Below are 21346 nucleotides of genomic sequence, written 5' to 3' on the forward strand. Positions count from 1 at the left end.
TAATGTTTTCTCCTGGTTCATTTGTCATGATGTTATGAAAAGGTTTGTTTCGAGAATTTCTGTTCCCATTCCTTTCTTCATCTGCCTCATCTCCCACCCTGCCATGGGTAGTCATTTTTATCATTTCTGTGTGTAAGCTTCCAGCTTTTATTTGTATAAATACAAGCAACTACAAGTATGTATTTCTATTTATTTTGTATATTATGTATATAACTTTCATACATAATTTATGTGTATAGTCCCTCTCTTCTTACATAAAAAGTAACATTCTGTCTCCACTCTTCTGCACCTTGCATGTTTGCCTTACTAGCACATTCCACAGGGCTTTTGTACCGGGACTGTGTCCTTTGTTGTGGTGCGTGGAGTCTGAGCACCACGGGGCGATGGAGGATCTGGAGGAGCACCCACAGCTGGTTTCACGGCTGGTGGCTGCGGGAGCTTACATAGGAACAGCCCTTTCCCTGTGGCTCCCCTTCCATGGGATTCCTTCCCTCATCTCTCTCTGAGGAGCCGGGAAGGATGCCCTTGTCTTGTTCCAGCTCTCCATAACTCCGTGCTTTCACCGTTACTCCTGCTTCCCCCGGCTGCACGACAGAGGCATGTTCCAGCCCTGGTCGTCTCTCGCAGGGCCTCTTTTTGGGGTTGGACGTGTGTAACAGCAGTCCCGACACTCATTTATTCTTCGCGGCTGTTCCGTAGCTCTTGGTGTTAGAGGGCTTGTGGTGGCAGGCGGGCATCCAGAGGGTTTCCGTACCTGTCTGTCTGTCTGTCTGTCTGTCCCGGCAGGCACAGGGGAGCTGGGCCCAATTCCAGGTCTTGGCAAAGACGTTCCCATGTTCTAGTTGGGGTCAGAAGTTGAAAGGGTCTGCCAGGAGCCCCTCTGATTAAGAGTCCCCCTCTCCTGAGCTATTTGACTGTCAACTGTTTTGTTTTAGGCTTTGGCCTCAAACATTTTATTATAGGAGTCAGCTCACCAGGGCATTCTGTGTTCTTTGTGATTTATGGATGTGGTGGGCACGTCCTGTGCCTTGCCGACTTACTTGTCCTGGGCCTCCATTTTTGTATTTTGGGTGGGGGTGACTTCCCTTTGAGTCTGGCAACAGTTTTTCCTACATCTCTCACTTGTGGGTTTCTTGGGGTTTCCCTCACGTTGCTACTTACTGAACTGCCATGAGTCCCAGATTGAGGACCTTACTCATGCTCTGACTTCCAGATTGTGAAATCAAGGATCCTCTAGAAATCAGTACAAGGGCTCAATCCCCATTACACAATAATTGGGACCAAAGTGGCTGTCGGTTTTATTAGTCAGTTGATGAATCCCTCTGAAAGCAAATTGGGCCAATGAGTTGCTAACCCAATTGACATCTGTTTATAGGACTAGAATATTCTGTATGGCTCTTCTAATATTAGGAAGCCAGGTGGTCTGGGGCAGGTTGCCCTGCAGAGCTGGGCTGTCATCAGCCTGCTGAGTTAGGAGAGGCGATGGGAAGGTGGTGACCATTCTCTGGAAACTGCGACAGGACGCCTGCAGCCCTGTGGCCAGCCAAAGGCATGGCTGGTGAGGGAGGAGCCAGGCCATCCTTCCTGGGGCTGGGAATTGGGCTGTTTTTCAGGTGGTGGCAGCGGACCAGGGTGTACACGGCTTAGAGCCACTTCGTGATGGGCAGGGCCTGGAGTGGCCATCCAGAGTGTGAGTGGTGGCAGGCCGCGAGCTCATGTGGCTCTTCTCGGCGTGGGGCACACTGTTTCAAGTCAAGGTTCCACTTCGCTGGAACTATTTTCTGAACCGTAAAGGATTTCTGGGGCTGACAACCTGTATATGGCCGTATATTCATTACTTCAGCAATTATGTCCTGAGCCCCATCCATGTGCCCTTGCCATACTGAGCTCTAGTCCCCACCCATGTAGACATCCCTGTTTACCGTGTGCATGTGAGTGCTTGTGGGCAGGAACCATTCACTTTCCTTCACTGCAGTGTCTCTGAAAATGTTTGAGACTGCAGTTACTGGTAAATATCGGAGACTTTTTGCATTGTGTTCCTGGGGTGGGGGCCACACACCCATTTGGCAGCTCTTCATTTGACAGTCCTGGGAGAGAGGCCTCACTTGCTGGTTTCTTCCCTCTTTCCTGTTGGACACCCTGTGTCACAGTTTCTCCCCTGTCCCCAAAGCCAATATTCAGGGATACTTCTGGAAAGAGTTCAGTGGGTGCCCTTGTGGCTCTGGGCTATGTAAAGGAGGGAGGCCTGTGGCCCGCGGGGTCTAGGGACAGCTGCCTCGGGGATCATTTACTAGGCGTCTGGAGGGCCCCAGGCCAGCAGTGGCCAGGGGTGGAGGGGACACACTACTGTTGGGAACAGCTTTTCTTCAGGACTGTGAAGTGGGTGTTATGATCTTTGGCTCTTTTTCCCTAGTGACACAAAACAAGGGACACTTGGCGCTGGTGGATTCATGCCCTTTGGATTCTCCGGTGTCCTGTCTGGGGCAGCGACGTGCTTCTATGCCTTCGTGGGCTTTGACTGCATCGCCACAACAGGTACGGCTCCTCCCTGCCCGCTGGACGGGTCCTCCTCCCTCGTCAGACAGGCTGGGCTAATTTTACCCAGGGGTGCTGTTTTCCTTCCTGTGGGGCAATGCCGGCTGCTGCTCTTTCACACGTGAGTAACGTGTAGATCTGTAGCTTCCTGCTCATCTCTTCCCCGCTTTCATCACTTCCCCAAGTGGCAGTGCCTGGCAGGAAAGCCTGCGTCACAAACGTGACTAACTGGTGTGCTGCTAGGACAGGATAATGACAGCGTCGCTCAGCCCGATTTCATATCTGGGCGTCATCCGGGAGAAACGAGGCCATTAAAAATATTGTTATCCGGGTGATTGAATAGGCCGGGCTCAGTCGGGCCTCCTGAATTTTCTCTGCCAAAGGAAACAAGTCTTTTTTCCTTGGCTGAACCGGGGCCTAGAGGCCGAGAACACCCTCCCTGGGCACTGTGGGTCCTCTGATCCATGCGCGGAGGGCCACCCATGGTTCCCAGAAGCTCGAAGACCCCGGTTCCCATGGGGCTGAGCACGTCAGGGGTGTCATTCGTGGGTGGCGCGGGCATCTTGTGGGGCTGGGGGGTTGCCCCTTACTGTCTTGCCCTCCTGGGCCCGATTCCTTGCTGCTTCTAGGTGAAGAGGTCAAGAACCCTCAGAAGGCGATCCCCGTGGGGATTGTCGCATCCCTCCTCATTTGCTTCATCGCTTACTTCGGGGTGTCGGCTGCCCTCACACTCATGATGCCATACTTCTGCCTGGACAAGGACAGTCCCTTGCCCGACGCCTTCAAGTATGTGGGCTGGGAAGGTGCCAAGTATGCGGTGGCCGTCGGCTCACTCTGCGCTCTTTCCACCAGGTGAGGCCTTCGGCGGTGAGGCTCTCGGGAGGGTGAGAGGTGGTGGGCTGTGTGCGGCCTGACACACAGGCATGCCGCTAATCTCGCTTTTTTCCCCCAAAGAGCCAGCACCCCAACCCTGATGAGGTGGTTTCTCCTCCTGCTGTTAGCAACCATCCCGCAAGTTGTTCTTGGTATTTTCACCCTGAAGACTCTGAGGCCTACTTTCTGACATCTACTCAGCAAGGGTCTGGCTTGCTGTCCCCAGCCTTGGCCCCTACAGCAGGCCACCTCTTTGAACACTGTATTTTGGCCCTTAGTTTTATCATAAAGCGGAGGCTGCCTTAAAAAAGGGAATTAATGTCTTTTTTTTTTTTTTTTAAGATTTTATTTATTTATTTGAGAGAGGGACTAAGAGTGAGAAAGCACAAGCAGAGCGGGAGGGGCAGAAGGAGAAGGAGAAGCAGTCTCCCCACTGAGCGGGGAGCCCGAATCAGGGCTCAATCCCAGGACCCTGGGATCCTGACCTGAGCGAAGGCAGACGCTTAGCTGACTGAGCCCCCCAGACAGCCAAGATAAAGTGGCTTTGAATAAGAAACATTTTGCCCCTGATGTTTGCTATTAGCCTGTACATACAGGAAACGTTTGCTAATCGTTGATTTACCACAGAGAAATCCTCATGAGCCCAGTGAGGCTTTTATATTCTGTTTGATTCAGCTAGAAATACTGTGGGAATAAATACAAAATTTCCTTTTCCTAAGAACTATGAAGAAGATCCCATGCATGTTTGTTAGGTTAAGCTGTTCTTTCACTGAGCACATACAGTAAGTGCTTTTTCTGGGGTTGATGCGATGAATTTTGTCTGCCAGTCATGGGCTTCCCCTAGTTTGGAGGGTGGCATTTCTCGGTGAGGAGTTCAGGGCAGCATGGTCTACCACGTAGTGATCACGTTAGGAGGCCTCTCTTCCTGATGGGATAGTGTTACATGTGCTTTTTGCCTTTCCCTCCCGTGCAGTCTTTTAGGTTCCATGTTTCCCATGCCTCGAGTCATCTATGCCATGGCTGAAGATGGACTGCTATTTAAATTTTTGGCCAAAATCAACGATAGGACCAAAACACCAATAATTGCCACGTTGACCTCAGGTGCCATTGCTGGTAAGAACTGGAACTAATCCCACCTGCCAGTATTTTAACAGTGGAGTTACTGCTAGTCCCTAGGGAAATACCTTGAATTGTGCTGGTCTGTGAGAAGTTAGAGCTGGTCTTCTTAACTTTTGGTTTTCACCGTTGGAACCTGATTTCCTGCAAGATAGCCACCCTTTTGACTAAAGGCAGAGGCCAGTTTTACAGAGGATGTGATGGAATTCTCAAAAATGTTTGAATCCTTTTATTATGATTATCCTCTCATTGGACAGAGCTTAGAACACCCACTATCCCTACAGAGCCACTTGTGTTTCCCATTTTCTGAATGTTCCTCAGTAGACTTTGGTGGGATGACACCTTCTTGCATGGTAACAAGCTGGAAGACTGTTTAGTTAGTACTGGAAGTTCATTCTCTGTGTCTCTTAGCCTGTGGATCCTCACGGTAATGAGAAGCCCTTAAGATCAGTGTTTTAGGTAATGTGCTACCTGTTCTCCAGGAGATATCGGGGGTGTTGCGGGGGAGGCCGATTGCTATAAGTTTATAATGGCAGGCTTAGAGAAGATTTATCTTATCAAGTATCAGGTTCCCCACCAAGAGGATGGTTTTGACAGCTGAAATCCATACACAAAGAACCTTGGGGCTCTGTGATATTCCAGGGGCCCCTGATTAAGAAAAGGGGAGCATCGAAGGACTGTGCTATTGGTTTTCTATATTTTCTCTCCCAATAATTGCTTCTCCCAGCCCCAAGAGACAGCCATAATCCAGCCTGTTGTACAGAGAGGTTAAGTGAGGGGGTATACCCACACCCAGGAGACCTGGCTTTCAGTTCCTGATTGGTTTTTATGCCAAAGAGGCTGGCTCCTTCCACGGTCTTTTTGGGATATTAGGACATATGATACCAGTTCACCCTCTGTACCGCAGGGACTAGTCAAATAGCCACTGGTAAGACATTTGACCATCTTAAATGAATGGATTGTTGTTAATAGTATCTACCCCTTTATCAAAGTGTGTTTAGTATTGTGAATTAATGTCACATAACGAAAGAAAGCTAGTTTTTCATTATTTAACAAATTTGTTGTGTAATTGTACATTCTTGACCACGATCTCAATGTTCAGGTTAAGGGACACCACATGTCAGAATATGACCAATATATTTAAGAGATGAAGAACGGGAACTAGTTAATATTCTTTCAGGATTTACATGTAATTTGATCATATTAAAGACTGGACTTTAATTCCCTTCCTGTGCTGATCAGAGGAGCTCAAACTATAATCTTTAAAGTGACTATAAAGTACGTGCATTCACCAAACCAGGATTTACTCTTTCTTTTCATTTGGCAGGAGTGGTCAATGGGTATTTGGTTTTCTGAAATCACCCCACATGGAAAAAGTCTGGCTGGAGTTTCTTTGTGGGTGGGGACATAGGCATCTGCAGCCTGCACAGCTGGACACTGTTCTGACTATCCAGAAGGCCCGGCATTGCTCTTTGATCCTGTTATCTACCCTCAATGTAAATTTGTTTTAGTTGGAGTAGTCCGTAGGGGCTTGAGAAATATTTGTGGAAAAGGAATGGTTTTGTGTTTCTGTTTTAACTTGTGTTGATTGCCTATGATTTGAAAATACCCCAAAGTAGATCTATCCAAGCTGTTTAAATGGGAAACCGGACAAGTGTACCCATATAAATAGAGAGATATTCTCTCACAAAAATTACAAAAGATTTTCAAATAAGCATGCATGTTGTAGATTTTTATAAATGGGGTCATGGTAGAGGTACCAGTATTGTTTGGAGATAGCACTGCTTTCCGTACTCAGCTGTCTGGGTTAGGAGCCCCTGTGGATCCTCCCAGAGCACTGGACTTGACCTCATCCACCTGCTCATCACTGTTGCCTACTGATGCCTGTGTTGGATGATATACTTGGGGAAGCTGGAGACTCTCTGGTCTGCCCACTTTGATGGTGTACATCTTTGCTGGGGTGCGCTGACCACCGTATTCTCAGTGCATGCCAGATGGATGATGAATGAATGGGTAGGTGATGGCCGAATGGATGGATGGGTGATAGGTGATGGATGGACAGAGGATGGATTGATCCATGGATGACAGGTGGATGGTTTGTGGGCAGATGGATAGATAACATGTAACTGTCTATGAGTCTGTGCAGTGCAGAGAAAGATGCACTGGGCTCCGCCACAAGAACCTAGTTGAGATCCTGACTTTTCCACTTCCTAGCTGTGTGACCTTCAATAAGTCTTCCAACATGTCTGACTTCAGTTTCTCTATCATAGTGTAGTGATAGCTTGCAGAGTTGCCATGACGATCAAGAAAGGTCCTGTTCATGGAAGTGCTCTTCATATAAATGTTAATTATTGTTACTATCTGCTGAGGACCATTAATGTGATTTAATCCTGAGCATTTCTTCTCTTTAAGCAATGTAGTCACAGTGTCTTTCCATGGAAAGGGCTGGGGTGAGGAAGCAAGTAAAAGCAGCTCCCCCTGTATACCCTGGATCGTGGGTGGGTGGTGGTTCTGGCTATCTGTGATTGTGGGCCATCTGTGGATCCTGATGCTTGTCTCCTCCTCAGCTGTGATGGCCTTTCTCTTTGACCTGAAGGACTTGGTGGACCTCATGTCGATTGGCACTCTCCTGGCTTACTCTTTGGTGGCTGCCTGTGTGTTGGTCTTACGGTATGTATGGCTTTTCCGGATTCCATGATAGATAGTGAAGATGTACCCTGTTAGCCTTTTAAAAGTTCAGGTTAATGGTTTATAAGGTGTAATTTCAGGTTCTTGTTAGTTCCTTTGGGAATTGCCCTAGAGTGTGGGATTTGGTGGTTGAGAGTCTAGTCACAGAAAACATCATTGAAAAGAGTCAGGGGGCTCACCTTTCACTATCACGTGCCCTCCTTTTTCTGGCGGGATGTTAGGAGGAGGGAGGTGACAGCTTCTCAGCCTAACTGTTGGGCCTGGTCCAGGGAACAGACTTTTTGAAGGCTTAGGGTAATGATTTCAGTTTGGTCCAGGGTCTTAGCTTGGAGGGTACTGGGGACTAATCCTGGTGGGAATTGGGAGAATCCTTGTATGATTCTTAGGGCAGTGCTGTCCTATAGCAACACCGCAAGCTGCCCCAAGAGGAGTCAGTCCCAGTACATGGCACTGAGTGGCCGAGGTGAATGTTGAGCAAGACTTCCCAGGCTCTGGCCGTGTCAGCTTTGTGGACGCTGGGCCAGCCCCTGGATGGCCGAGGTAAAGCAGTTCAGGGCTCAGGAGTGGTGCCCTGTGTTCTCAGCTCCCTCGGTGTACCCCCTTCCCAGGCACAGCCCTGGGCTCCAACTGTCCTTCGCTCTGAAAGGACAGGGTTCTGCTTCCTCACTACCAGGAAAGGCTCAAGGGAACATTTATCATGAGAATATGGAGTCCTGGAGACTCCGTGTTGGTCACCTGGGAAAAGCCTCATTACTTCCTTTCGGGCATTTATACTGGCAAGGGCATTTACTCCATTTGTCCCATTTCAGGAATGCTTAGCACCTACTCTGTGTAAAACGGGCTGAACCTCAGCCGTGGCTGTGTAGCTTTGGCTAAAACTAGTTTGCTAGTTCTGTGACCGTTTATTCCGTCCTGAGGGCTCAGCCCTGGAGTCTTCTCTGAGGTTCTCCTTACACTCTCAATTGACCAAATGGTGTTGACATAAGTGAATCAGTAAAAAATGGTTAAATATCTTTATGCTCACACTTAGATTAGATGCAAAATAATTCAGAAAGCACTCTGGTTTTCGTCGCTGGTAGAAAAGATTGGAGCTCTGTTCATTTTGGGTGGGAAGATAAGGAGCCTCATTTAAAATGAATGCTTTACTTGCAGGAAGCTTATGTCTTGGAAATCATGCCACAGGCCCAGTCTTTCGGCCAGCTCTGTAAAGTTGTTTACTCTAAGCCATTTGGAGTTTTAAAAATAAATTGATGCAATTAAGTCTCACAAAGAGAATTTCTCAAATCCATCAGCTTGCCGACACATTTCTCTGGCTCTTGGCACCAAACAGGATCCTAATGTCACAGCTTCCTATTTCTGTTTGTACTTTTAGCTCCCTTCAGCTGTAGTTTTGTTGGAAGTGGCCAAATATTATAAGCATCCAAGGGCCAGTACTATTACTCAGAGCAAGGGAAACCATCTCAGGATATTCCTTTGGGCTAGTTCATGGGAAAGGTCAAGTTGCCTCAAATTGAGACCCCAAGGAGGAGGGTATTGCCCAGAAGCAGAAACAGAAAGAAGCCGAGGACTCAGGTCTCCTCCTCTGTATCTACTTTGCCAGAGAATGCATCGTTCTGACCATCTTCTTCCCATTTTATGCCTTGTGTCCTGGGCAATTTACCTTTGAAAGCTTACTAAGAACTTGAGTCAATATGTATCCTTTTGCCCAATGAAAGCACATTTTGATGGTCACACAATACCTTTCTTTACAGGTATCAGCCAGAGCAACCTAACATGGTATACCAGATGGCCAGAACTACCGATGAGCTTGATCAAGTGGACCAGAATGAATTGGTGAGCACCAGTGATTCCCAGACAGGCTTTTTACCAGAAGCAGAACGGTTTTCTTTGAAAAACATACTCTCACCCAAAAATATGGAGCCTTCCAAATTCTCCGGGCTAATTGTGAACATTTCAACCAGCCTCATAGGTAAGAGCCTGCCCTTCCCTGTAAGGTGTTTGGGGTCCTGCTTGTTGGTATTGCAGGGTTTCTTGTCCCGGGTGGTGGAGGCAAGTGCTGGAAGGGATAGAGATAAGCATCTGTCTTGCTCCTGGACTGTGATGTCAGCTGCTCTGCCCTTACCGTAATTGGTGGCTGCAGAAATGGAGCCTCCCTCTCCGTGGGTTTTGGGGCTATCTGTGGGGATCTGAAAAAAGATTGAATTGCACCCCTCTCTCCCTCCTTCTTAGCAATTCTTATCCTCACCTTCTGCATTGTTGCCGTGCTCGGAAAGGAGGCTCTGACAAAAGCGGAGTTGTGGGCCATCTTTGTGCTTGCTGGATCTGTCCTCCTCTGCTCCCTGGTTACCATCATCATCTGGAGGCAGCCTGAGAGCAAGACCAAGCTTTCATTTAAGGTGAGCAGCTCTGCCCGCAGGGAACCTCCTGGTAGGCTCTGTGGTAGGTGCCCCAGATCCCAGGCCTCCTGCGCCCTGCGTGAGCTCTGCCAGGCCAGGCTGTGTGGAGCAGAGGGGCTGGCCGGCCAGCCTCAGGGACAACGGGTGGGGACCCGACCCTGGAAGAAGGCACCCCTCCCTGCTGTAGCTCTTAGGTGTCAGTGACGCAGCTCACTGCTGGGGTAGCTCACATGTGTCCATCTAACGTATGTGGCTGGCGCATCGCATTACTAAGCCTTGGAGGTGACCAAGGTGTCTGCATTTTAGCTTACACAAGTAATGAAGTAGTTCAGTGTTGGAGATAAGGAGAAGTCCCTCTTCTAGCCCCTTCTTAAACAGGAGATTAGCAAGAGGGGAAAATTAGAGTAGAGTCCACATTGGCACTTGGTAGCCTAGAACCAAACCCCCACCTATTAGAGTTTGCCGGTGCAGGGGTGCGGCTGTGCATATGTGTGTGGGTTGGGGTGCACTCACCTTCTCTTCCCCATATAAAGAGCGCAGTCCATCTGTTTCAGGGGTAGGGGCTTTTCTTAGGGCATTTTTGCTAAATGACTCAAAGGCAACACCCCCTGCACTCCACCCACTACAGACTTGACAATGCACCCCCCTCACCCCACTCTTCTTTGCAGGTGCCCTTCCTGCCGCTACTTCCCGTCCTGAGCATCTTTGTGAACGTCTATCTGATGATGCAGCTGGACCAAGGCACGTGGGTCCGGTTTGCAGTGTGGATGCTGATAGGTATGTGAGGTCAGGGTTTCACTGTGATGGCCTCTCTCGGAGGCCCCTCTGCCCCAGGCCCCGAACCTGTCTACGCTGGTCATTTGTCTTTTCTACAACTTGTGCCTCTTGTCACTGAGCCTCTCTCATTTCCAATCTCAAAGCATAATGAAAACACATGTAGTCAGGGGTTTTCCCTCAGTGAGGAGCTCTTGTACATTGTGGGTCTCCCCTCCCTTTCAGATACTTTTCATTTTAATTGCTCTTGCCTGAGCTAGTTATGTCATGGCAAGAGTTGAAGGTAACAAGAACAAGGCAATGGTCTACTGTTGACAAAGCACCAGTCTATCTCCCTGGACCATGACCCTCCCCAGCCCAGCAAGCCCCTGCCCACTGGCCCATGTGGGAGATTTGGGGTCACCGTTTGGGTGCTGGCCCTGTTGTAGGTCGCCCGTGGCCTACCCCCTACCTGGGTATCCAACCCAGGAACTGCAGGAAATGGACTCAGGCTCCTTCCTCAGTGCTGGTGACCAAGGAGTTTCCTCTCACCCTCAGTGTTGGTGACAAGAGCTATAACGCCAGGACTTTGTTTCTGCCAAAGCCTCCGCCCTGGGTCACCACGCTCGGGGGCAGATAGCTGCCGCCTGGAGATCCTTCTCTGCAGGCCTCACATTGTCTGCAAAGTGTGGCTTGCAGCCGGTTGGACAGACGTCCCCTGTAGAGCCTTCCTGTGGGAGAGCTAGTCAGTGTGTGCAGTCGTGTGTGATCGGCACACATTCCTCCACACCACAGGGTGAGGCACACATTCCCCTGCGACGGCGGACGACCCCTGTTTTAAGCGTACTAGACATGAGTCTTGGGCTCCAAGCCGTTAGCTTAGTTCCAGGGCTTTGAGGCCTGCCCTCCTTATGTCTCTGGCATGAAGGTTGCCTCAGGGCCAGACGACGGTAGTGCTTGAGCGGATGGTTAGAAGCTCAGATCTCTGGGCCCCACCGAGGGACCTCTGGAGTCCTGGACACCAGAACAGACTGAACTCCTGTGTTACACACGCTTGCAGGCGACTTGAATGCCGCCTCCTATCTGACAGCCACATAAGTAGAGAAAACAGAGACAGTGGACTTCCGGAGGCCGTGCGAACAGCTTGGGGAGCCGTGATGCCCGTTGGAAATCCCACCCTGGCAGGGAGCAGCACGGGCCCATCAGTAGCTCCAGGGCACAAGCTGGGTGGTGAGCAGATGAAGCTGCGGGATCAGCACTCGTCCCGGGGCCCCTAGCCTAGCTGCTCCCCCTGCTCAGGATCCAGCCCAGTGTGAGGCTCTCCAGAAGGGCATGTGCCCTTGCTGCATGTAGAGGTGGGAGAGCTGCTTTTGCAGATGTTAGTCAAAGTTGTGTCATTTCTCCGAGGGCAGAAAGTTTGCCCATGGGGGCTGCTTGTGCTGGGTTCGGGCCCAGGACAGGCAGCGTGGAGAGGCTTTCCTGGGTGGGCTCCTCCACCAGCTGTGTTCACATGCGCGCTCTGCTCTCGGCCTGCAGGCTTCATCATCTATTTTGGTTATGGTTTGTGGCACAGCGAGGAGGCTTCCCTAGCCGCTGACCAAGCAAGGACTCCTGACGGCAATTTGGACCATTGCAAGTGACATGCAGCCCCTCCCTCAGAGGTGACCACAACCCCGAGGGATGCCCGCAGAGGTCCTGGGAGCACCTCACTCTGTCCACCAGTGCATCAGGACCCACCCACATCTACACAGCCCCAGTGCAGCAGACGCTGCAGCTACCTGAAACGCAGCCTTAGCCCACAGCCCGTGTGTCCTGCTTAGACTCGCTCCGCAGCAGGTGCACAAGGGCCCGTCATCTCGGACAGCTCCCCAGCAGGGGCCGCTTGGCCACAGCTAGCCACCGCGGCTCCTAACACCCCTCTGAACATGGAAAGCGGCCCCGTCCTCTCCATCTCCGTGTGCATGCTGCTGTGTGCTCAGGCAGAATGGAAGTCACTGTTTCTCGTCACCTTGGGAATCCGGGCCTCCCTCCCTGGGGACCATTCTGGTATTAAACATGTGCACACTCCAGACTCTCCATAGCCATCTCCCCAGGTGGCCCCCAAGGCCGGCCGCAGAGGCAAGGTGAGTACTCCAAAACATACGTCCCCAGAAGTCTTGCCCCTGGAGCCAAAGGACAGCAGTTTACCTTAAAAAGGAAAAGCAAGACTGGTTTCCTTCTCCCATTCCTGTTCCCTGCGTTGCTTCCAGAAGAGGCTGTGAGGACTGTAAGCTCTCTCCTCCTTCCCCTTCCAGTCCGGGGTTTTGCTGCTACACCGGACAGCCCCGCACACTCCAGTGGTGCTGAGGGCAGGCGTTTCCGTCACTGACCAGGAGGAAGGGAGCGCCGCTGTGGGGACGCGGCAGCAGGACCAAGGCAGGGCCGCCTCTCCTGGTGCCCAAGTGTGGGGACCTCCCCCAGCCGCACTCTCTCGCTCCAGGCCCCAGGCTGGTTCTGGCTGCTTCTGGTATCTCTCGCCAACAGTTGTGTGTCCCAAGCAACTGGAGTGTGGCACTGCATTCCTGTGGGACTGGCCTTAGATCAGTAGAGCTTAGAACGCTGTATTCTGTGGGTCTTTGCCAGTCACTAAATCCTGCCCTGTGATGCTTGTGGGTTAGCATCTCGAGTCTTGTAAGGTTCTCAAGGCAGGTGTCCACTCATTCTGAGGTGACAGTGGCCGGCCCCCCTCGCTGCTTCTGGTCCCAACATGATCTGTTTGGCCCCTCCTTAGATAGAATCAAACCGAGTCCTCTGTTAGCATCTGCGAATCACTCCAAATTAAGTTGGCACTTAGTGTTAACTTGGAAAATGACCAAATATTTCCTTGGTGTGTTGTTGCAAGCGTGGGGTCTGCACGTGAGAATGTGGGGGTCATACTGCTGTCCAAGCGTTGTGGATTTGTATCTGGATCGTAACCTGGCCCTGGACCCCCTGCCTCTGTCAGTCACAGAGCCAGCTTGGGTCCCTGCAGCTCCATGCTCCGTGCTCCCTCCTCGGACCCTGCAGCACCCCACACTCTCACCCACTCTGCGGAGAGGAGCCCAAGGAAACGAGAACACTGACGCAGTCTTCCTTCCCATGAGAACGTGACTTGGGAGACAGAAGGGCCTCACGTGAACTGGAGGGGAGGGAGGAAGGCATGTGGACACCCTAGAAAATGTAAATGCTGCTTTGCAGCTCAGACTCCCACTTCTTCCCTCTTGTCCGACCTTTGACACAAATCTGGTAGAAATAAGCCTGGTAAATTGATGGCACTTGTCTGATCTCCCTCAGTAGGTTCGGAGAGAATTGCAAGAATTTGTGGGCCAGCCAAATGGCAGGGTCGGTCAGTGGAGGGCTGGTGGGCCGGTGGCCAAGAGCTTGGCCTCTGCCCCAGGCCCTGATCACCTGCCTGGAAGCTTTATTCTAAATATCATTTGTGAATGTTATAGAGGGAGGAGCATAAGGGCTCAGAGCATGGGTTTCCAAAGAAAGGTATTTAAATTTATGTAGATTGGTGCTGTATAATATTTTGATAAATATTAACTTATTTCATGGGGTTTTGGTTGTCTGCTGTCTTCTTAGAATTTGTTAGCTATTTGTTTGCTTGATTTGTCTGTTACTTTCCCACATAGGCAAAGAGAACTTGAGGGAAAGGTAATATCTGAGAAAAGTGTAGGGGAGAGAGAGAAAAAAAAATTTTTTTTTACCTTAATATCTTTTTCTGGCTGAAATTTCTGTGCAAGACAGCAGGCAATAGACTGTATACAGATGACATTTCAGCTGGCAACGTGTCTCCTTCTGCCGACTGACAAGATGTGTTCGCTGATGCCATCCCACGGAATGCGAAGCTCCTGGAGTGGGAGGGTCCTCCTTCCTCACCCCAAAGTGGGAAGTGCCTCCAGAAGCCTCGGAAAAGGACACCTGAAGGTCCCGCAGAGAAATAGTTGTCATGGTCACTGTGCTTTTATGGAGACTAACTTCCGTTCAGTTGCCAGGGGTTTTTTCTTCTGTGTATGAGGGTGGTAATGTAAGGAATGATGTTTGGGGTCAGTCTCCCCAGCGCTGTTAGGCTTTTTCCCATCCCATCCTTCATTCCTTCCCCAGAAATAAACACATACACGCGCCGGGGCACGCACACAGGCAAGAAATAACCACCAGAAATGCCCAACAATTGGCCTCCCTACCCCCCAAGCGAGAATATGATTATCAGTTTCATGGCTTGGCCAGTATTTTCTATACCATCAGAAATTCCACACTTCTAGAGACATGCCCTTTGGAAATGTTGTGTCTGCTTTTATCTGTGACCCAGTTGCAAAAAGCCATATTGGTAAGACCCATTTGTGTCAAACAAGTACCCCTTCCTGCCTCCCGAAGTGCCCTCTGCCCTTCTGTTTTTGTAACCCCATGAAGACTCACAGAGAAGCCAACAGCAGGTCCTCAGGACCGCTGCTGATGATTGAGGAGTGTGAGGGGTCTCCAGGGAAGCAGTCAGACCCTGTGGGCCAGTGAGGCTGAGCCTGCTTCCTGGAGGGGGCCTTGGGCAGGAGATAGGGCCTTTGCATTCCCCTCACCCCACCCCACCAGCTCGCACCCCTTCCACCCAACTTGGGGCCTGATTTGTTTTTCCAAACCTGTAAGAGTAGATAGGGCCATTTTTCCTAGGGTGTTTTGGAAAGACTCTAAATCAATACTGTTGTCAGAACCTCTCCCTCTCCAGCTCCCCAACCTGTGGTTCGGTTCCACTGAGTCATCTCACTTAAGAGATCGGCCTCCTGGTCCTGTGTGCTGTGGTTTGGCTATCACAGGCTGCCTGCCTGCCGTGTGTGCACTCTGGGGGCTTCAGCTGCCCCCAGCTCTCGAGGCTCTGGCACACCCTGTTCTGTACCTTTGGCACAGCCTGTGTGTGCCCCCGGCTGAGGCCCCTGGCCCTTGCTTGTTGGGCTTCGTCCATGGCAGTGGGCACGAACTGAATTGCATGCCCTCCTTGCAACACCCAGCGGGTGTTCAGAGCTGAGTGAGTTCTGCAGTCTGCCCGGGATGGTCTCTAGCCTAACACTAGCCACGGCTGTGAGTCCAGGGTCCAAGGGTGGGTTCCTTGGGTGAGTGTGGACATGCCTCGGAACGGCCCCAGCCAGAGTATAGACGGACTCAGGCATTTTGGGGCCATCACCAGGAGAGGACACCTGCCAGCTCTGAGCCGGGACCGTCTTCTGATCTGCGTGTCTCACTTGTATACATCTCATCAAAGTTGATTGTCCTGTCAGCACCCAAAAGCCATGATCACCAAGATGGGAGTGAGGAATCTTCGTGCCAGGCCCCATCGCCGATGTGTTCTAGCACGGACAGAGATGTGTGTCTGCAGGCCTGTCTGCACTCTGCTGGCCATAGGTGTGCAACATTTGTGTGCCTGTGTGTGGAACTGTTACAAAGTTCTTGGCAGATAGAACTAAATATATGCTATGTATGGTTGTTCTGTATAACTTCAGATATATGTTTGACATCATAGTGAGAGTATTGTATGTAAGGCTCCTCAGGGAGTGAGATAGACATTTTGTCAGACTCCTATGGACTTTTTTTGGTAATGAAATGATTCACTGATCCAGTGCTGCAAGAAGCTACACTCCATATTTCATCATCATGGTTATGATGCCTGATGGGTTTTTATGGCAAAAGAAGAAAATGTCAACTGACTTTGATATTCGTCACTATAATCCAGTCTTTCTGTGCCCGTTGCTTCATGGAGCAGCAGTGCTCTTTTGAGTGGGACACTGACCGGCCAAGGGCCTCAGGGCACAGTTATCAAGGAACCCCCTCCCCCTGACCCCGATGGTCCTGTAAGTGTGTGGAACTGCCGGCCTAAAAACCCCCATGAGATCAAGACCTTGGCTGTGAAGTCCAGCAATTGATCTTCTCAGGGTATGAGCAGGGTCAGGAAGCAGGGCTGGGAAGATGTGCTTTGACTGTTAATTAATTAACAAGGTATACGATGTGTTTCTTGATGACAAACTTTTTAAAGTTTGGGACTTATTTTCGATTTGAGAAGTTGTAATATATATTTAAAGTAAGTTTCCCGCTTAAGTTGTGCCTTCCAGCATCGATGGGTCTAAAGCACGGGATGATGATCCCAGTGAGGGCTGGTTTATTATCAAACCCACAGAGCTGTGGTTTCTCCAGTAAACTTTTTCTTCTACTGAACATGGAGCCATTATTAAAAGAATTGTGTTTCTTATTATGTAAATTGTATAATATTTTTGCTTGTTTGATGTTCTATTTTTCTAATAGTTTTCTTATAGTTTCTTATAATTGTAATACTAGATTTAGAATCTGATGCCCACTGCAAACCAGGCTGTCTCTGCTGGTCTCTCCTGTTTTTATTTTAAGGACAAGCGTCCATGTCCACCCCTTAAAAAAATGTGAAATTCTGCTCTGTATCCCATTTTTGCTGACAACACTGTATGTTGACAACTTCCTACTATATGTTGTAAAATCAGATTATTTTGTGGTACAGTATCTCATGCTTCTGCCAACTCTAATAAATTCTATGGCTTTGGCATGCACAGTGTGATCTCAAGACTACCGCCGGTAGGGTCCCCAAGCTTGGCAGCGCCTCACAGAGAGTTCCAGATCCTGCCCTTCCCTTCTTTAGCATCCTCTGTTTCTCCACAGCCGGATGTTGTGATGTTTCATTGGCCTTGGGGCATTTGGTGCAAATGCTCATTCCAAAGTCCAGTCCCTCAACCAGGGAATCCCCCAGCCCTCAGTTTAGGATCCTCTCATGCCATCTCCCCACCTCCCACTCCTTCCAGACCTGGCTTGGGTTTGAGCGGGGCTCTCTGTGCACCAAGATTGCTGCCCCCCAGGGGCATAAAGCCGCTCATCCACCGAAGCCCTTGGGTGCCCATGCGCCAGCCGCCTCGCACCGCGTACACGTACACCTCAGCCCTGCCCTGTCCTCTGCGCACACAGTCTGTGCAGGAGGATGGGGTGGGGGGAGGGTTGCAGCTGTCCCTGGGGCTGCATCTCTCCCGCATCCCCTCCACCCCCAGGGAAGGAAGCCTTTTCTTGGACAGGAGGCCGACTCTGTCCAGGGGTCTTAACTCTCAGACGCTACCAGGCAGCGATTCAATGACCACACGGAGAAGTTGGTTGCCAGCGGAAGGCAAGGCCCAACCTGGGCGTGTTCTCAGCAGACACCGGAGCCCTAGGAGAGCAGGGCAGGGGGAGCTGCGGCCGGTTCACACCAGGTTTACAGGAGAATCAGTCTGCAGGCCAACCCCCGCCCCCCACCAGCGCCATCCTCCGCTTGGCACCAGGCCCCAAAGCTCGGACTGTGTGCCGCCTCCCTGCTCCACAGCAGCCAGAGTGTGCCCTGTGGCCGGGGCCGCGGGCTGGCAGAAGGCGGACCCCCCGCAAGCGATCGCTCGGTGAGAGGTCCTGCCGACAGCTTGCAGGCGCCGGTGAGCCGAGCGCAGGGTCCCCGGCCCCGGGGAGTGGCCACGCGGGCAGGTAGCGTCTGGCTTCCTGAGCCACCAGGCACCTAGAGCCCACCTCCCAGAACACGAGCCGGAGCTCGGTTCCCGCGGCGTCGCAGCGCCACCTAGTGGCCAGCGCGGGGTGGGCAGCCCGAGGAGCAGCCCCGCCCCCTGGCCCCATCTCAGCCATCTCTTAGGGAGCCCTGAGCCCCGACTGGGGATTCCAGGCGGGAGGTCTGATGGGGAGCCACCTGGAGCAAGCTTTCCCTGGAAGTGTGGTTATGAAACACTTCTGGGGAGTCAAAAGCTGCCTCAAAACAGCTGGGCATCGGCAGCTCCGGAGGAATCCTCCCGAGCTCCTCACTAGGCTGCGTATTCCTGCCCAGCCTTGAAAACAACCAGACAGAGCCGGCAGGGAGGGTTGGGACGCCAACTGTGGGTAACCCTGTACGCCCTTCTTCAAAAGGGTACAGTTTAATTTTACCAAACTCTGGCTGCCCACTGAGCCATAAACGCTGCTGTTGAATAAAATGCAATGTGAGTAAAGGCTCAGCGAATAAAAACAGGTGCCGCCGTTGCTAATGAAGGCAGCTCTCTGGCCAACCCGTCAGCTCCGGATCCCCGTGGCTCGGGACTGAGTTGGGGAAGAGATACCTGCAGGTTAGACTTTCCCATGGATGCTTGGAAGTGTTGCTCCTTGAAACGACGAAGTTACTGAGTGCCTGCGCTTTACAGTGTGGCAGGGGAGGGCCGATGGCAGCACGGCTCCACTACATTAATTTGGGTGCAGTTAAGACAAGAACACACTGTGCGGACAGCAGCAGCTGTACGGGGGTCTGGGAGTGGGTGCCTCAGGCCTGCTACCCTGGGCTGGAGGCACAGAGCACCGGGCGGGGCCCTTGGTCCCATGCAGCAGGCTGGTCCCAACTCAGAGCTGCACACCATCTGATCCCCGCTCGGTGCTGGCACGGGTGAAACTGGGAGATGTGGTGAGTGAGGCAAAGGAGCCCATCCCTCCTGAGTGCATCTTCCCTCCCCGCTGAGTGGGAGAACCCGAGCTTGGTGGGGTGCTCAGGACACCTTGGGTGGCCCTGTTTTTGTTTCAGGAAGTTAAAAGACATTTCGCCAATTTAAGTGAATGAACACCCAGGAAAGGCTCCCAGCCTTTGGTGGTGGCTTTCTTTTTTTAAGTCTGGGGGCCCAAACTCTCCAACGGGCAGGACTCTGACCCTTGAGGACCATGGACGTGATGACAGGGTGTGGTCCCCGAGTTGCCACTTGACAGCAGGATACGGATGCTGCATCATGGGCACCAGCCATGAGAACAGCTCTCAACTCCAATAGCAGGAGGCAAGTGTCCGGCTTTGAGGTATTGACCCACACTTAACTCCTCCACCACTCCTCTCCTGATGCGCCAGTCCATATCGCCCCTGCGGGGGTGGCGGGCACAGAGGAGGGCGCTGAGTGAGCTGTCTTCAAAGATCTCCTCTGCCTGCTGCAGGTAACCTAGGGGAGGGGCCGGAGCTTTCTACAGGCAGGAGGAAGCCAGCGCTGACCTCTTTTCCTACATGTGCCAGCGGGCGAGTCACTTCACTTTGGTGAAGTGGAGGTGCTGCTGGGCACCTTGTTTCCCTCGTGTGTAGGGGGAAGGACAGTGAAAAGTAATGGCTATAAAAGTGGAAGGCACAAGACACCCCGAAAGAAAAAAAGAAACAGTTTGGGACAGGTTGACCAGGTTTGATAGGTTGATGACGATTAAGATCGTTAATCAACAGGTAGTCAGCATCCACCATCTGAAGGCGTGGGTGGTTCAGAGGGAAACCACGGTGGTCCTGTCACATCCTGAAGTGACTTGACATGATTTATTGCCTGTATGGGGTCCCTTGTTCGGCAGCTGTTCTGGAGGGCGGGCTTGCTGGGGTCTCTGTAGAGTAGCTGTTTCTCCCACATGCCTGCAAAACCCGGGGGGTCTCCCTTGGAACCCCAGGAAGGGCCAGGCCCACGTGGACACTGCAGGGTCAGCTGGCCAACCTGAGGCGGGGGAGGGGTGAGGGCAAGTGCTTTCGGGTAGAAAGAGGTGTCCCGCCCGCATTTGGGGGAACTACTCAAGAGCCCCCCAGGGTCCTGTGCTCCCCCCACACCAGGCCCCAGCCCCTCGGCTTGGGGAAAGAGCTCATGATAAGGAACTGCATGACAGTGGCCGTTGTCACTGGAGAGACAGATCTGTGTTGATCCAGATAAAACTGACAGGCTTTAGGACACATCATACTCTCTTTGGGGCAGAACCATAGATCTATTTAGGTCTGATTTTGAAATCAGTGGTGAGGGGATCGTCCTCAATCTTTTGTGTCCTTTTCCAGCCCTGTTCCTGCGGGAACATGCCCCAGCCCATGAAGATGACCTTGCCAAGCAGAGCCTCTGAGCTTTTCCCGAGTACAGGGCAGGGCTGCTGGGGGGTCTTTGCTGGAAGACAGCTGCAGGGCCCCTGGACCTGCTGTGTCTGGGGAGAGGGGTTCTTGGTGACCATCAGCTGACCCTGACACACGCAGAAAGGGAACGCAGCCTGCCAAACTTCTCCCTGCCTGGGATCCCAGCCTCAATTTCCTGGAGTCCAACAGGGCCAGGCTGACAGGTACATCAAGTGCATATCACAGAAGGTCCCTCAAGTTCATTTTAATATGCTTCAAACACAAATATGCAACACAGAAACTGCAGGGGCCAGATAAATAAGGTGTGACCCCATTCCAATAATCACCAAGTGGGCCAGCCCGTCAGCTCCCTCCCCTCCGCGGACATTCCCCCACCCTCGCCCCGGAACCTCATCCAGTGTGTGGAGGGCAGGGGTGGTTGCAGGGCTCAGACACTAGGAAGAGGCTGGTGAGGGTTGGTGGGTCCTAGGCAGTGGGGAGGCTACAGCATCGGTCTGTAGAAACCACTCCAGCCCAGGAGGAGAACAGCTGGGAGATTCCATGTTGAGAGAGGTCCGGGTCCTAATGGTGTGTGGGGTGGGGTGGGGGGCAGGGTGGGGGGCACGTGATGGGTGCCAACGACGAAGGAACGAAGCCAGGGCAATGTGGGAATTAGCTCAAGTACCGAAGGGCAGGGCTGGTGAAGGCAACACTTCAGTTCACCCAGTGAGGGGTTATTTAGTTCTAACATCACTATGACTTTGACTGCAATAGGCTAACACACGGTAGCACATTCTAACATAACACTGACTTCTGTATTGCTGTGTAACTGCGTTTAGCAGGTGTCCAAGTGGTTCCTCCCGGGCGGAGCCGAGCAACTGCCAAGCGACGTTTTCGAAGGCGGTGCCTGCTCATAGAATCAATAATTGTGTATTTAGTCAACGTGGCATGATCTACTCTAGTGGAATGCCCAACTCAACATCACAACACCATGCAGAGCTGCTAAAGGAAAAGAGACATGTTTCTTCAATGGGGATCTACTGTGTATGTCCCGAGGATGGGCAAAGACCCTTGGAGGTTTGCT

At 51.6% G+C, this 21346-nt stretch overlaps 1 protein-coding gene across 6 annotated transcripts in view; it reads left to right on the forward strand.

Annotated features, from left to right (window-relative positions):
- The window catches only part of SLC7A1 (solute carrier family 7 member 1), a 79964-nt gene extending 63025 nt beyond the window's left edge, over window positions 1–16939 (forward strand). For all 6 annotated transcript variants that reach the window (XM_059143812.1, XM_059143815.1, XM_059143816.1 and 3 more), the window contains 8 exons: window positions 2414–2535; window positions 3165–3387; window positions 4382–4521; window positions 7092–7194; window positions 8964–9181; window positions 9442–9608; window positions 10277–10385; window positions 11898–16939. In XM_059143812.1, coding sequence (XP_058999795.1) covers window positions 2414–2535; window positions 3165–3387; window positions 4382–4521; window positions 7092–7194; window positions 8964–9181; window positions 9442–9608; window positions 10277–10385; window positions 11898–12001 — 1186 coding nt within the window. In that variant the 3' untranslated portion in view covers window positions 12002–16939. The remainder of the gene's footprint in view (window positions 1–2413; window positions 2536–3164; window positions 3388–4381; window positions 4522–7091; window positions 7195–8963; window positions 9182–9441; window positions 9609–10276; window positions 10386–11897) is intronic.
- Window positions 16940–21346: the final 4407 nt, after the last annotated feature.

The sequence above is a fragment of the Mustela lutreola genome, chromosome 13 (genome assembly GCF_030435805.1).
Source record: "Mustela lutreola isolate mMusLut2 chromosome 13, mMusLut2.pri, whole genome shotgun sequence".
In the NCBI taxonomy this organism is placed as follows: Eukaryota; Metazoa; Chordata; class Mammalia; order Carnivora; family Mustelidae; genus Mustela; species Mustela lutreola.